Source organism: Mus pahari, chromosome 1 (assembly GCF_900095145.1).
Source record: "Mus pahari chromosome 1, PAHARI_EIJ_v1.1, whole genome shotgun sequence".
NCBI classification, from domain to species: Eukaryota; Metazoa; Chordata; class Mammalia; order Rodentia; family Muridae; genus Mus; species Mus pahari.
In genome coordinates, this window is record NC_034590.1 from 96,020,628 (window position 1) to 96,036,811 (window position 16,184).

A 16,184-nucleotide genomic window follows, 5' to 3' on the forward strand; every position below is an offset into this window, starting at 1 on the left:
AGAGCGCCTGTTTGGCACATGAAGCCTGAATTCCATCCTTAGCAGCATTTCATGTGTTTTGTCTTTGTGCCCGCTGTGGTGGTGCTTAAGGCTGGCACGTGAAGGAGATGATTTCTTCACTCTACTTACTCTCTTGAAGGAGGCTCTCATCCTGAGCCTGGAGCTCCCTCCTGGCCAGCTTGGGAAGCCAACAAGCCTTATCGATCCCCCTATGTCTGCCCACCTGAAGCTGGAGTTACAGGGATACCCAGCTTGTTCCATGGGTGCTGGGATCCATCTCTGGTCCTCATGAATGCAGAGCAAGCACTTTTAACCACTGAGCCCCCTCCAGTACCCTAGCAACACTTTTAGCTTGATACACACCTTTAATCCCAACACCGGGGAGAGAAAGGCGGGTAAATCTTTATGAGTTTAAAGCCAGCATGGTTTCCACGGAAGGCCAGGGCTACAGTTAAGACCCTGCCTTAAAATAAAACAGTGATTAAAGAAACCAATGTTAAAATTCCTGAATGATAAAACTCTACTGTGGTTGTTTTGGCTGAAAGATGTTTGTGAAGTTGAAAAGGAGAGAGGCACACAGGAACCTCAGAAATCGAGGACAAGCCATTTAAATTCTCTGTACTGTAGTCTTACCTACCATCAGGGTTTTATAATTAATACAAATTTAATAAATTTTGTCTTATTAAGACAAGATTACTGGGCTGGAGAGATGGCTTGTGGTTAAGAGCACTGACCATTCTTCCAGAGGGCCTGAGTCCTCTCAGGACCATCTGGGATTTTTCTGCCCTCTTCTGACGTGTAAATACACATGCAAATAGAGCACTCATATGCATAAATTACATAAATAAATCTAAGAGAAAAAAAAAAAAAAAAGAATTACTAAGGAGCCCTGGATAGCCTGGAAATTTGGTAGAGTAGGCTGACCTCAAACTCATTGTGTCTTGAATAATGAATTATTATTTCTCAGAGACTGCCAGGCAGAGGAGGCGTCATCTTGTGAGGAAATTATTCCATGAACGTCTCTTAATGCTTATGGGCAAACAAAAATCCAAGAAATGTACAGGACCATAGAGGTCCACACTTACCTAGCAGGGGCTGCCGCTCACCCACCCGCAGTTGGTGGTGGAACTGCTTGCTGATCATGCGTCGGCGGGCATCACTCTCGTGGGCAGCCATGTAGGGGATCTCCAGGAGCATAGCAGACACCAGATAGACACACTCCAGCAGTTCCAGGTTGATGTGCAGGTGAAAGGGCACCTGTCGGCGTCGCTCTACCTTTTCCTGTTCCTGATTGCGCTCCTGTAGGCTGCGTAGCAGCAGACCCTGGCCCAGAAGCTCCTTGGCACGATCACTTGACTGGATATCCAAAAGTGCATTGTGCGCATCCTTTGTCAGGCCTTGGCGGAAAGCACAGATGCCCANCTGCACCATGGTGCGGTTATACAGGATCTAAGAACAAAGGACAGAGATGACAGCCACAGGCAAACTGTTGACCAAGGTCTAGCTTCCACTCTAGACACAAAGTGTGCAGGACAAAATTACTAAGAGAGTGGCTGGAGAGATGGCTCAGCGGTTAAGAGCACCGACTGCTCTTCTGAAGGTCCTGAGTTCAAATCCCAGCAACTACGTAATGAGATCTGACACCCTCTTCTGGTGTGTCTGAAGACAGCTACAGTATACTTATGAATAATAAAAAAATATTTAAAAAAATTACTACGAGAATGGAGAAAAAATAAAGGGGGAAAATTTGGAAAGTATATTATGTGTGTATGGTGATGGAGGCTTGGTAAAGGCTTTATTATGAAGAATAGCTAAGAACTGAAGAAGTCATACAGGTACATAGGGATAAGGTCCACATAGGAAAAGGGAATGGGGTGCTTCAGATGAATTACCTAAGTATACTTGAAGAAAGAATGAGAGTGATGAGGCTGAGACTGGTCAAAGACCTTACCATAAACCAGGAAGTAGACACACATAAAGCCGGATGTAAAGACGGGAAACCCTGGGAAAGTTCTGAACAAGTAGATAATGAAACCTGACTTAACAGGGTTACACTCTGGCTATCACAGTAAGAAATGCACAGAAAGACAAAGGGACATGAAGCAAAACCAGAGCAAGGACCAAGCAGAGGTGGTTCATACCTTTAGTCCCAGTACTCAGAGGCAGAAGCAGGTGGATCTCTGAGTTCCAGGCCAGTCTGATCTATAGAGTGAGTTGCAGGACAGCCAGGGCCACCCAGAGAAACCCTGTCTCTAAATACACACAAAAAAAGGCAAGAGGAAGGTGATGGGTTGATGATCTCTTAGTAAAAGGGAGAGGATGGTATAGTAAGAAGTGGCCAGACATAGATGACAAAGAAAAATAGCTTAGAATCATTGTAACATGAAAGAAAAGACCCAGGCAAAGGCCAGGCAAGGTGGCACACACTGGCAGTCTCAGCACTCAGGAGGCAGAGGCAGGTGGGTCTGAGTGACCCAGAATGAAAAGAACCAGCACTGCCAAACACGGCACTGGAATTTCTGGGCTAATTAGATGAAGAACGTGGGGATTTGCCACTAATTAAGACACACAAGATTATGAACAGGGGGGCTGGAGAGATGGCTCAGCAGTTAAGAGCACTGACTACTCTTCCAGAGGTCCTGAGTTCAAATCCCAGCAACCACATGGTGGCTCACACCATCCATAATGAGATCTGACACCGTCTTCTGGTGCATCTGAAGACAGCTACAGTGTACTTAGATATAATAAATAAATAAATCTTAAAAAAAAAAAAAAAAGATTATGAACAGAAGAAAACTGGGAGGAAGAGATTACGGTTTCTCATCTGAGTGAGGGTTTTGCTATGCAGTGCCACACTGGTGAGTTTTCTATTACCAACCTCTGGGACACACAGGTCTAGACTAAGTTTATTACATACAATATTTAGAATATATTATAATTTCATATAAATGCTAAGCATTATGTAACTTTATACAGTAACAAAAATACTAGAGATCAAGAATATAAAACAACAACATCAACAACAAAAAAACCATACTACCAGGACTGGAGAAATGGCTCAGTGGCTAAGAGCACACAGTACTCTTGCAGAGGCCCTGAGTTTGGTTCCCAGTACCCACATCAGGTGGCTCACAACCACCTCTAAATTCAGCTCCAAGAAACCCAATGCCTCTAGCTTCTGTGGGAACATGAACTTAGTGTGCACATGCCTACAGACATAATTTTAAAAATTATTTAAAAAAAAAAAACAAAACAAAAAACAGTGCTTGACTAATATGTACAAGGTCCTGGGTCTGATTCCCAGTATCACATCAAGTAGCATAGTTGTGTGTGACAATTCCAGGACTTAGGTCAAAAGTTCAAGGTCATTCTTGGCTACACAGCAAGTTTGAAGTCAGAAAAAATATCTGAAGCCTGATTTTGAGTGGTCATCCAAAATATTATTAAAAATCCCTACAATTGCATAATTAAAACACAAATACTCAAATGTAAAACAATAAGAGACTTGGTTTTTCATTAATGAAATGAAAGAATAAAGAGAAGGCATTGCCTAAACCACTGCTATTGGACTAGGGAAATTGTACAGTGGGGTATTGTCACTTACATAAGCATAAAGGTCAGAGTTTGAACCCCCCAGAAACTACCTTAAAATCTGATGCAGAAGAGTGCTCCTATAGTCCCACTGCTACTACAGGAAGACGGGGAGACGGGACTCCTGGGAAGCCATAGGTCAGCAAATAACAGAACACTCTCTCTCCATCAAACAAGGTAGAAGATGAGGACACACAGATTGTCTTCCAACCTCTACTCGTGTGCCGTGGCACAAGCACCCCTCACAACCATACTAGACAGGTTCATCAAATATAAATTGCCACTTGTCTTAAATATACATGAGAGGGATCTACGCCTCAGAAATAGCTTTTAGTATTTTCTCTAAATATAAAAAGGTCCTCAAGATGCTGCTGGCTCTCCTATTGTCATGAATCCTGCTAATTTCGCTCTAGTATATCCAAATATAGCCCAGTTATCTAGGACCCCTTTCCTCCTAATTTAACAACTACTTCAAAGACCCTTTTTATCTTTTTAGAAAAGTAAGATCGGCTCCTAATGTTCTGAACCCAACCCTAGGTAGTTAGGAAAATAAACAAAAAGCAAGAAAACAGAGGTTGGAAAAGACCCAAATCTGTCTGGGTCTACAGTAGCTAAACATGTGCTAATTCTTGTTGAGTCCATTTACCTAATGGAGGCCAGCCATCTCCTCCACCTACCTACCTGCACAGGTGGGTCTGCATGCTGAATGTTGTCTTGTAAGTGGCTCATGAGCATAAGGTCACGGGCCTGATACCAGCGGGAGTGGAGCGCATGATGGTAGATATGGCAGAGGATGGCACAGGTATGGATCCGATCTGTACGGTCCTTGGCATAGATGTATTTGCACAGTCTTTCCATTAGCACAGCTGAGTCCTCACCCTCATTTTCTGCCTGGTCTTGCTCAGACTAGAGGAATGGGAAGTTGTTAATAATGGCTACCCAGCAAAGGCCACGGCTTTAAATGGCTTAGGCCCTAGCAACAAAGGGGCTCTTTCCAATCTCACTGTAACCCCTCCGACCCTGCCCCCCCTCTATTTCAAAAGCCTCCTGGGGATAGAAGACTTATCATCAAGATAAGGAGGATAAATTCACACTTCTCTTGCTCCTCTTGATTACCAAGTAATCTCACCTTTGAGGATCCTTCAGGAGGAGTAAGCTGCCGCTGATGGGCCTTGTAGTCAAACTTGTAGTACGTGTGCAGGATGCGCCTCAAGTAGATCTGGCAGATCTCCTCAGTGGTACCTTTCTCCTCCAGGTAGCGCTGCACTCGCTCAATGATGGCACACACTTGTGCCTCATCCTTCAGGTGTTCCACATACTCTGGGAAGGACACCCATCCTCATCTCAAACACCTCAAACATGAGTACCACCTTTCCCAACCTTCCATCTCCAGCAATCCAACCATTTTGGTTTCCCCTCTACACTTATACCCTAAAACCAGCATCCTCTTCCACGAGCTTACCATCTCACTGCTTAGGGAAGTATCTGAATTACCAACAGAGCCTGCAACTCTAGCACTTGCCTCTGACTTTATATAATGCTAATAGTATTATCTCCAGTACTTTTCCTGTCACCAAAGTCCCCACTTGCTTAGGCTTACCTTGGGAATGAGGATCAGTATTTTGCATTATTTTGGTAAATTCTTCATCCATTCGCTCCACCAGAGTTAGGATGCAGCCTCGTACACGCAGTGGCTAAAGAATTATGCAAAGAAGGAACAGTTAATCCAGGTTTGTATCCTAATCTCAACTCCTGTCTCTACCACCTTCCCAGTTGGCCTGCTAATCCCTCTCTTTACCTGATCAAAATTGTGTAAGTTCTCACTCTCTTCCAAAATGTTCTCNCCAACAAAGATGTTGGAATGTGCAACCAACGTATCCATCAGTTCATTGATGCAGTCTAGGCACATCTGCCACATCTCTGGCTGTCAAGGATGAAATGACAAAGTTAGAGGGATGTGGTAAGTGACATTTCTAAAGAACTCTTTCACCAAGAATCACAGGGCCTTCAACACCCAAGGCTGCTGTAAGGCCTCAGTCAGGCCTTCAAATAGTAGGTACCTCCTCCTCCTGACCACCCCCAACTCAACCCCAGTACTCTCCTGTTGTTCTACCTTCATGTATGTGGCCAGGTTAGGGTTGTAATCGTAGAGAGAGGCAATGATATTGAACTTGATCTTGACGATGACGCCCACCCCCAAGTTGTTTTCAGCAGCAATCTGAACCAGCAGCTGGAGCAATTCAATCTGAGTGGCACTGGAGAGACACAGAACTGGGTAAGGCTGACTTGCCCTGTTATGCAGGATATCCTCTTAAGACCAGCAAAGAAACTGATTCCACATGTCTTTACTACCTGCACGTGTTTCTTTCTTATTTATGTTTTCCCTTGAGACAAGGTTCCATGTGCTCTAGGCAGGCCTTGAACATGTTATGCAGCTAAGGAGGCCCTGCAACTTCTGATTCTCTTCCCTTCACCACCCAAGTGCTGGGATTATAGCTGTGTACCACCACACTCAGTTTTATGTGATGCCAGGACTCAAACCCAGGGTTTCACGTATGCTAGGCAAGCACTCTACCAACTGAACTACATCCACAATTCTTGCTTCTCTTTTAAACTCCCAACAGAAACAATAATAATGCTAGCCATTCGTACATGCTATTTATAAAAGGTCTTCTTCATTCTGTCCATCCTATCTGATTACCTAAGAACCACAGACATATGGTAACAGACTGCAACAGGAAATAGACAGGTAGGTCCCCAGTATACAAGCACAGATGACATTCTCTCTAAACAGAGTGATGTCCATGCACATCAATGTTTAACTGTGTTGTAAAGAAAGCTTTCAAACTATTAAAAAGTAGCAATGCCCCAAGTCTGCACATCTTACCGGTCCGTTCCCTTCTTGCCTCTGACCTGTAGAATCTCATTCAGTTTCTTGATGACAACAGCGTGAGTGATCTCAGTTCCCTTGGCAAACATTTTTGGCTTCTCCTGGTTAAAAACATATTGTTACACAAATGTCAACTGAAACCTGTTCTTGCTTTAGGCTCCTCCTACTCCCAACTAGGTGAGCACCTCTATACCAATCCCCTTGCCATGCTCACCTTAACAAGTGGCACGCCACCTCGGACCCGTTCCCACTCCCCGCCCTCATTGTCCTCCTCTTCCTCATCCATGCGCTTTGACTTCCTATCGTGCTTCTTCTTGGCTTTGTCTTCCCGTTTCTTTTCAGCTGCTTTTTTGTCCTCCTCTGTGGTGGGTGCCCTGACAGATGAGGGAGAAAATGAACAAACCTTTTCCTCACCTTTGAGGCTTCCTCTTCCCAAATGCTGGGGTTACAGACATATACCGCCAATGTCTGTTGGCTTCTTTTGGTCTAGAGACTATACACCATGCCCACATTTGAGATTAAAGGAGCTTGAGCTACTTATCATCAGTGTTTCCAATCAATTTCGTTTTTCTTGCACTGAAGTTTTAGTTAGTACTAAGGAGATTGTGATTCATACTTAAAAAGTAAAAAGAATTCACTCTATGAATTCAAAGTCAAAAGACTTGAGTTTGACATTTAAGACACATCATATCTCAGTATCTTTTTTTTTTTTTTTAAAGATTTATTTATTTATTTATGTGTGTGTGTATGTATGTAAGTACACTGTAGCTGTCTTCAGACACTCCAGAAGAGGGAGTCAGATCTTGTTACAGGGTGGTTGTGAGCCACCATGTGGTTGCTGGGATTTGAACTCAGGACCTTCGGAAGAACAGTCGGGTGCTCTTACCCACTGAGCCATCTCACCAGCCCCTCAGTATCTTTTTTAAGTTGTTTTATATATCTAAATGTCTTGCTGACACATGTATGTACATCATGTGCATGCCTACTACTCGCTGAAGTCAGGATGAGGGCATTAGACCCTCCTGGGACTGGCATTACATATAGTTGTGAGCTATTATGTGGGTGCTGGGAATTGAACCTAGGTCCCCTTCAATAGCAACTGTGGGAAGCAGGTGTAGCCGTGGCTGCAGTCTTGTAGCCAAGACAGCACCCCGGTTCACTGCCAAGCCCCGTGATTCCTTGCTTGATTACCAAAAACCTGATTATGCGCACCTGAGTGATTACACGCTGTCCGCCTGACATATAGCGTCATACAGCATGATATTGAGTCACTGGCCTATCAACACCCACCCTGTCTGCGTGCATGGCTTGCATATGGAGTGTACTGAATGTTGATTGGTTGATGAGTGATGAGAGACGAGTGCAGAGGGTGGAAGGGGATAAATTGGGTGATCCCAGAATAAAGCTGAGGAGAAACTGAGAAGCAGCTAGGGAATAGGGAATGGGCGTGCAGCAGAAGCTAAGGAATAGGGAACAGAGCTGAAGCAGAGGCTAAGGGATAATAGGGCAGAAGCTGAAAGAGAATAAAGGAAGCTGCAGCGGGAAGCTGTGGAAGCTTGGCATATGTGTCGTCTTTGCCCCACCTCTGTGGGATGGAGGCTGGGGTTCTCCAACAAGCAACAAGCGCTCTGAACCAGTGAGTGAACTTGCCAGCCCTTCTGGCTTGTTTTATGGATAGGCTGACCTTGAACTCAGAGATACAACAATCCCTCCCCAAACGTTTATATTTACACACATACAATTATACCCGAGCAAAGCTATTAAAAACTTCAAAGATGTCGAGAGTCATGTCAAGGGTTCAAGGCCAACTTGGATACAGCTGACCCTGTCCCAAAGAAACAAAAAAAGGCCAAAAAGAAAACACAATACACAAACAGTAACAAGCCCAAATACATTAATAATTACAAAAAGGTGTAAGTAAACTTGCCAAATGAAAAACAGAGATGAAGGCCAGGCAGTGGTGGTATACCCCAGAGGCAGGCACATCTCTGAATTCAAGGCCAGCCTAGTCTCACACAAAAACCCTGTCTTGAAACCCAAAGGGGGTGAGGGAGAAAAATAGAGAGCAAGTTCCGGAGACAGGGTGATGGTTGAACAATCATGAAAATGTAATTAATAGCAAAATAAATACATAATGTTGAAAGTGGCAAATTTTATGTTAAAAACACAACAAAGAAAACCCTCAAAGACATAATTACACATGACTGAAAGTCAGATCATGTTTATGATGTCCTACACTGAATTTTTCTCTAATTTTTACTTACTTTTTAAGGGTTGGAGAAATAGAAAAAACTCAGTAACATGCTTGTTATGTAAACGAGATCTGGGTTTGATTCCCGACACAAACAAGCACAGACACACAGACACTCCCCCCTCCAACCCTATACCTATTACAATTAATGGGGAAAAGATAAGAATTTAACAGAGAGCAAAAAACGATACCTGAGGGTTTGGAAGGAAAGAGAAGGGGAAATAATATATTATAAATCCGTGTCCTTGCCCCATACACAAAAAAGACAGGTGTGGTAGCATCTGCTTGTAATCTCAGGTCTCTGAGACATAGGATCTTGGGGCTCACAACCCAGGCAGCCTAAACACTCAGTAAACTATAGGACAATGGAAGAACCCCATCTTAAAAAATAAGGCAAGGTTAGGCATGGTACCACCCACTGGTAGCCTTCAATCACAGTACTTAGGAGGCGGATACAGACAGATCTCTATGAGTTCCAGGGAGATTCTGTCTCAAAAATAAACAAAAATTTACCAAGCTGAATGGCTCCTTAGGAATACCACCCAAAATATACCCCAAGACTTCCACATACACATACACACACGTACCACACATACACCCCACACACTACACATACATACATACACCCATACACCACACATATACCCCCACACACTACACATACATACATACACCCACACTACACACACACGCACAAATAAAATTTTGAGGGGCTGAAGAGATGGTTCAGTGGTTAAGTTTAAACCCCAGCACCCACATGGTTCCACTGTTCACAACAGTCTGGAATTCTAGTCTCAGGGAATCTAAAACCACCTTTTGGCTTGCAGGGACATGGCACAAATGTGATGTAAAGTCATGTATGGAAACAAAATAGTAAACTTCAAAGTTAAAGATAGAGCTGGCTGGGCGTGGTGGCCCATGTCTTTAATTCCAGCACTCGGGAGGCAGAGGCAGGTGGATTTCTGAGTTCGAGGCCAGCCTGGGCTATAAAGTGAGTTCCAGGACAGCCAGGGCTATAAAGAGAAATCCTGTCTTGAAAATAAATAAATAAATAAACCAACCAACCAGCCAAACAAACAAAAAGGATAGAGCTGGAGAGATGGCTCAGTGGTTAAGAGCACTGACTCCTCTTCCAGAGGTTCTGAGTTCAATTCCCAGATGGTGGCTCACAATCATCTATAATGGAATCTGATGCCCTCTTCTGGTGTGTCTGAAGACAGCAACAGTATACTCATATATATAAAATAAATAAATCTTAAAAAAAAAAGTTGAAGAACATTAAATATGTCTATTTCTGTAAAACTTTTCAGTAAAAGTCTGTAAACCCTCCAAAGAGACATAGCAGACGATGTCTGAACAAACTCTGATCAGTCTTGTCTCTCTGAGGCACTCGATGAAAAATGTTTCTGAACAAAATGCCTAACAATGTTCTTTAGCTTGTATCTAGCCCTTTCTAGTGTCGAAGAAATTACCATTCCCTGTAGCAATGCAATTCAAACTTCTAAGCCAGGCATGGTGGCGCACGCCTTTAATCCCAGCACTTGGGAGGCAGAGGCAGGCAGATTTCTGAGTTCGAGGCCAGCCTGGTCTACAAAGTGAGTTCCAGGACAGCCAGGGTTATACAGAGAAACCCTGTCTTGAAAAACCAGAAAAAAAAAAAAAAAAAAAAGTCAAACTTCTAAAACCAGCAGAGCATCCCAGTGAGCACCAACTGTGCAGTGTATTCCTTTGAAGGCACTGTTCTTTCTCACTGAGCTCTCACACCTATCTTCCCTAACCCCACCAGCTAAGACTGGTGACAGAGCAACCTCTGACCACTGCAGTTAAGTTTACAAAGGCTTGCTGCACTGTGCATACCATGCACTAAGAAGCAGATTATCAGGAATGGCAAACACTACAGCAGCTATCACATATGCCAGTCCTGAACTGAGCTGGTTCCCTACCAGCTACCTCTAACAGCTCTCCTGGGTGGTAATGCCCCTACCCGTTTCAGATGCAAGAACCTAAAGACTGAAAGGCACGGCTTGCCAACTATCACATAACCGTAGATGCCACAGTGAGATTTTTACAGAGTATGGTTAAACATTTGAACTCTGGAGCTGCCAAACCCTATATTCAAGCCACAGTAGCTTTGCAATCTTGTACTTGATTCTAAAATCCTGCTGTAAAAGGGGAGCTTCAACGTAAAGACTATATGAAAGCCAAGGGCAACAGTGTTCCGAATTATTAAAGGCTTTACAACCCTCCATGTATCCTCCAAACCCATTACTTCCTTACTTTTTAAGGAACTTTGAGGCCAGAACAGTTTGCTTTCCTTCTTCTTCCTCAGAGTCTGAATCAGAAGATGTGGAACTGGTGTCCCAGTCTTCGTCTTCAGAATCTTCAGAATCCTCATCATCATCCTTTGAGGGAAGAGAGGATCAGGAGGAAGGCAAGGCAGTCTTTGTGCTACTCCCACTGACACACATTCCAGGTATTACCACTGACAGAATATGGAGTCAGGGCACCAGAGCAAACAGTCCACTTAACTTTGGATTACATATTACCCAGGGGAGTCCCCACTGCTCCCCAGCACAGTAGAGAGCCTGGCAGTTGGATCCCAGTTCGCCTAGTGTCCAATACAACAAGACGCCCGTTTTCAAGTCGAATCCCACTAACTCACTCTCTGAACCCAAGGGAACCATAAGATTACATTTCTTCTTCCCAAGACGTAAACATCCCGAAAGGAAATCACCCCCAGGATACACCTGGAAACACTTACTTCCATCTTTTTGTGGAACTTTCGACTCTCCCCAGAAGATTCTTGTTTCTTCTTCAAGAAAGTCGTACCACTGACTCCATCGTCGTCCTCATCCTCATCTGAAGAGCCTGGTAGGAAGTGGGAGGAAAAAAAAGCCAGACACTTAAGGCCAAGACTGAAAACAGAAACGAGATCAAGAGAAGCCATGGCATGGCATCAGGCCTTCCAACTATCTTCAGTAAAGGTCTTCTCTCACCTTCTGAGTCTTCCTCATTCTTTTCTGCATCTTCATCTGCAGACTGCTCAGGGTTCTGCATTGAGGAAAATCAGAGAACTAAGATGCCTACCATAAGCCAAGCATGGTGGCCGTGCCTTGAATCCCACTACTCAGGAGGCAGAGGTAGGAAGGAGATCATTAGGAGTTCAAGGACAGATTGGTCTACACAGTTCGAGCTTCAGTAGTCAGAACTACAGTGAGACCTCCAACTCATCAACAACAAAAGAAGAAAATGTCTGCCACATACAAGCCCCCTCCTTCTGAACCCCAGTCAGTTTGTTATGGTTCTCTCCTTAGCCATGTGCCATCTACTCCTGCTCTGGAGTCTTGTCGCAGGATCAAACTCCTCCTAGCTCAAACCTTAGCCTCTGGTTGACTCACCTGCTTGTAGTTGGTGATGTGTGACTCGAAATCTCGGTTGTATTTCCGGATCTTCTGGCGCAAGGTACTCAGAGCCTTGGCATTGTTTTTATTCATCTTCTTCTTTCCTTCTTTATCTTCCCAAAGCTAACGGGGGTAAAAGGAAGAATAGGGACCTGAGACTAAGTGGCATTTTCGAACTGCAGGCTTTAAAATCCCCTGCCCTTCTGGGATCTTGCTATCTAGACACCATCTGTACCACTATTAACCAAGACTGTTAACTAAGCAGCGCTGGGGACTCAATGGAAGTAAGCAGCCTACAGCTGACCTACACTACAACCCAGAACTAGGGAGAAAGAGGCAGGGAGGCCAGCCTGGTCTACAGAGTGAGTTCCAGGATGGCCAAGGCTACACAGAAAATCCCTGTCCTGAAAAAAAAAAAAAGGGGGGGGGGCTGGTGAGATGGCTCAGTAGGTAAGAGCACCCGACTGCTCTTCCAAAGGTCCGGAGTTCAAATCCCAGCAACCACATGATGGCTCACAACCATCCGTAACAAGATCTGACGCCCTCTTCTGGAGTGTCTGAAGTCAGCTACAGTGTACTTAAATATAATAAATAAATAAATGTTTAAAAAAAAAAAAAAGATAAACCAAAATAACAACAACAACAACAAAACAGCAAAACCCCAATAAATACAGTCAAGCTCTTTTCCAAAATAGGTTTCTCTCTTTGCTTTATCTCATTTTCTATTTTCTAGGTACCACTGAACATAAGAAGGCAAAAAGCCTCAAGGAGACCCCTGGCAGCAGGCAAGCAGCACAACCAGGCCCACACCCCTCTGTATGCTCAGAGTCATACCTCATTAAGGTAGTCCTCCAGGTCAGCCAGTATTCGGATATAGAATCGGGGGACACCTTCCTTATCCACAATACTCTTGGCTTTCCCATAGGCCTTTCCCAGGAGCTCAAACTCTTCCAGACACTTGGTGACATCTCGAATCTTCATGGCATTACGGATGGTTCGTATAAGGTTGGTCAGCTCCTCGAACCTGGGTAGGGTTTTTAATACCAGATTGGCCATGTCTATCATGGAGAAAGCAAAACCATCACTCCCCCTAACCCCTAACCCACCATGGCCTCACCTCTTGTCCTTGGCGCTTCGGACAACTCTCTTTGTATCCTCCTCATCCTCGCTCAGCAACAAAGGCCTGTGTGAAAGGAACAGAGACCATCACCCTTCGTTCTTAGCTAGTGTCATTTCTCTTATCAGATGGGGACTGAGGCATGCATGCCATCTTCTTCTCTGACCCTTGTTCTTCATACTCATCTTAAACAGCTGCAACTCTATGAACTGTATAAGACAACTAACTGCCTAACGGCACATATGGCTACAAAAGTACCTAAGAAAGCAGCAGTCAAAAGGCCCCTTAACTCTAACAAATGGGAAAAGCTTCAAGGAGCTGGCACCTACCCAGATTCTAAAAAGAAACATTTTCCAAAATAGGAGAGGCCACTAGTTTTAGTGAATTCTAACACCCTCTTTGCTTATATTTTTTTCAATAATGGGTCATAGTTAGCAACAGTGTCTCTATTCTTTTCTTTCCATGGTATTAACTTTTTTTTTTTTTTTTAATGAGACAAATGATAGTTTTTCACTTTGGACAGTGTTATGGTAAGTATTCACATGGATATGTCTGGATCTTCATCTACAATTCTCTACAAGTCTCTTTGGAGGTAAGTATGTTTTAAAAACACTTCAGGCACACAGAAAAAGCAATGTTTTGAGAACTGTTTCAAAGTTCAAAAAAATTTTAATTTGCAGAGATGGAGAAAAGACAGTTAATAAAGATGAACAGAGCAGTGTTTAACATTTGGCACGCAGAGCCAAAACGACAGGATTTCAGGGCCAAACTAACCAAGCACTGAGGGTTTCCCTCCCGGAATACAAATCATCAAGGACTAAGCTTGGTGGCGAGAGATCCGATACGGGGAGTTCTGGAAGGCCAGTTCGCCACAGACAGGGGGCAGGAAGGGATACGAGAGATGGGATGTGGGCAGGACTTACGAGGCTGCAGACTTAGGAGCTGATGCAATACTAAGCAACGGGAAACCTCTCTTCCACCTCGGGACCCAGGACGCCGAGGACTCCCATAGCTCGCAGCCCGTAGCGAGAGCTCCTTTCTCCGACGCGCCCAGCCCATGGCTCCGCTCGCCCACCCGAGCCCCCGCAGCCCGCCAACACCGTCCCCTCCGCGCCCCCAGCTCACTGTTTGCCGTAGTTCCCGGAGACGGGTTTGGTGACGAGCTCCTCCCCGGACAGGGACGACTCCGACTCGCTGTCCGAGCCGGTGGTGAAGAATCGCGACATGGCGACGGCGCTAAAGAGCTGAGGCGCTCGCGGCCGGAACCTGAGGAAACCCGCGGCGTCAGGGTTTGGGGGCAACCGCGGCTACCATCTCCCGACCCGGACTCCCGTTCCCGCCTGCACGCCCTCCCCGTTGCCCTCCACGGAACACGAGGCCCAAGAGACACGAACCCGCTGAGCAGCCGAGTCCCGGAGAGCAGGCGAGACAGCCACGACAGACGGCGACGCCGGAAGAGGAAAAGGCTGGGGGGCGTCACTTCCCGGAAGCACCAAAGAATGCACTAAATAACTACAATTCCCAGTGGCCTTTGCGCTATACACGGCCTGGTCCGAATTAGTAGCAGAGGTTCTAAGTCTTAAAGAGTCTAAACTGATTCTGAGTTCGAGGCCAGCCTGGTCTACAAAGTGAGTTCCAGGACAGCCAGGGCTACACAGAGAAACCCTGTCCTGAAACACACACACACACACACACACACACACAAAATCTAAACTGAGACTGAATGGCTGCTTCCTAGGATTGCCAGGACTAGACTAGGCTGCAAGACTGATAATATAGAATTTAGTAATCGCCTCATGGTGCACGTCTGTAATTCCCTATACTAGAAAAGGTGAATGAAGCAGGAGGATCATGGGTTCAAGGCCAGACTGGAAAAAAAAAAAAAAGGAAAGAAAGAAAGAAAGAAAGAAAGAAAGAAAGAAAGAAAGAAAGAAAGAAAGAAATGCTCTGAAGCCTGCGGAGGTAGCTTAACACCTTTAATCCCAGCACTCAGGAGTAGAGGCAAGTGGATCTCTGAGTTCGAGGCCAGCCTGGTCCAAAGTGAGTTCCAGGACAGCCAAGAGAAACTCTGTCTCGAAAAAACAAAAAACAAAAAACAAAACCCAAAAAGTATTCTGGCCGCCCATCTTAACTTCAGAGTAAGAATCTAAGGGCTGGTGTCAGCATGATGCCGATGGCCAGCTAGGTTTTGGAGGGGTGTCATTGTTGCCAGTTTCTTTTGTTTTAGAAAAGGGTTTTAAAAATATGGAAAGCGGGAGGCAGAAGCGGGCGGATTTCTGAGTTCGAGACCAGCCTGGTCTACAGAGTGAGTTCCAGGACAGCCAGGGCTACACAGAGAAATCCTGTCTTGAAAAATAAACAAACAAAAAACCGGAACGCTTTACAAATTTGTGTGTCATCTTTGCGTAGGGGCCATACTCCTCTGACCTCTTACCTGTATCTTTCCAATTTTAATATATGTGCTGCAGAGGGAGCAGGGTTTGGCAGGTTTAAGCAAACTTGATAGACCTTGAGTATTGGAATCCTAGCTTTACCATTTTCTTAGGCAAACTTTCTAACTTCTAACCTTTCTCTGCTCTTCTCCCTGTGCTACAAAGGGGAATAATAGCACTTGTTCATTTGATATTAGGAGAATAAAATGACAACATATGAAGTGTGTGGGACAGTACCTTGTGCAGAATGAGCATATACTAGTCACAGGACCCACGAGGTGGTTCAGATAAAAAAAAGCACTTCTCACCAAGCATAAGAACTTGAGTTAGTTCCCTATGGCCACAGAATAGAAAAAAACAACTCCTGATAGTTGTCCTCTGACCACCTCCCCTGACTACCACCCCACCACCCCCCACCTTCCCAATTCCCAGTAGCCTTGCAACATACAAGGCCTGGGACGAATTAGTTGTGGAGGCTCTAAGTCTTAGAGTCTAAGACTGA

At 44.8% G+C, this 16,184-nt stretch overlaps 1 protein-coding gene and 1 pseudogene across 1 annotated transcript in view; both read right to left on the minus strand.

Moving 5' to 3' along the window:
- The window catches only part of LOC110312776 (eukaryotic translation initiation factor 3 subunit C), a 17,679-nt gene extending 2,970 nt beyond the window's left edge, over window positions 1-14,709 (minus strand). The window contains exons 1-16 of the mRNA XM_021186652.2: window positions 14,645-14,709; window positions 14,376-14,516; window positions 13,251-13,316; window positions 12,968-13,157; window positions 12,131-12,256; window positions 11,729-11,783; window positions 11,494-11,600; window positions 11,010-11,134; window positions 6,696-6,855; window positions 6,479-6,582; window positions 5,705-5,846; window positions 5,390-5,515; window positions 5,192-5,285; window positions 4,721-4,911; window positions 4,273-4,497; window positions 1,086-1,449 (exon numbers count right to left, since the gene is read on the minus strand). Of these exons, the coding sequence (XP_021042311.1) occupies window positions 1,086-1,449; window positions 4,273-4,497; window positions 4,721-4,911; window positions 5,192-5,285; window positions 5,390-5,515; window positions 5,705-5,846; window positions 6,479-6,582; window positions 6,696-6,855; window positions 11,010-11,134; window positions 11,494-11,600; window positions 11,729-11,783; window positions 12,131-12,256; window positions 12,968-13,157; window positions 13,251-13,316; window positions 14,376-14,476 (2,176 nt within the window). The 5' untranslated portion in view covers window positions 14,477-14,516; window positions 14,645-14,709. The remainder of the gene's footprint in view (window positions 1-1,085; window positions 1,450-4,272; window positions 4,498-4,720; window positions 4,912-5,191; window positions 5,286-5,389; window positions 5,516-5,704; window positions 5,847-6,478; window positions 6,583-6,695; window positions 6,856-11,009; window positions 11,135-11,493; window positions 11,601-11,728; window positions 11,784-12,130; window positions 12,257-12,967; window positions 13,158-13,250; window positions 13,317-14,375; window positions 14,517-14,644) is intronic.
- Window positions 14,710-15,614: 905 nt separating this feature from the next.
- LOC115063076 lies at window positions 15,615-15,727 on the minus strand (annotated as a pseudogene).
- Window positions 15,728-16,184: the final 457 nt, after the last annotated feature.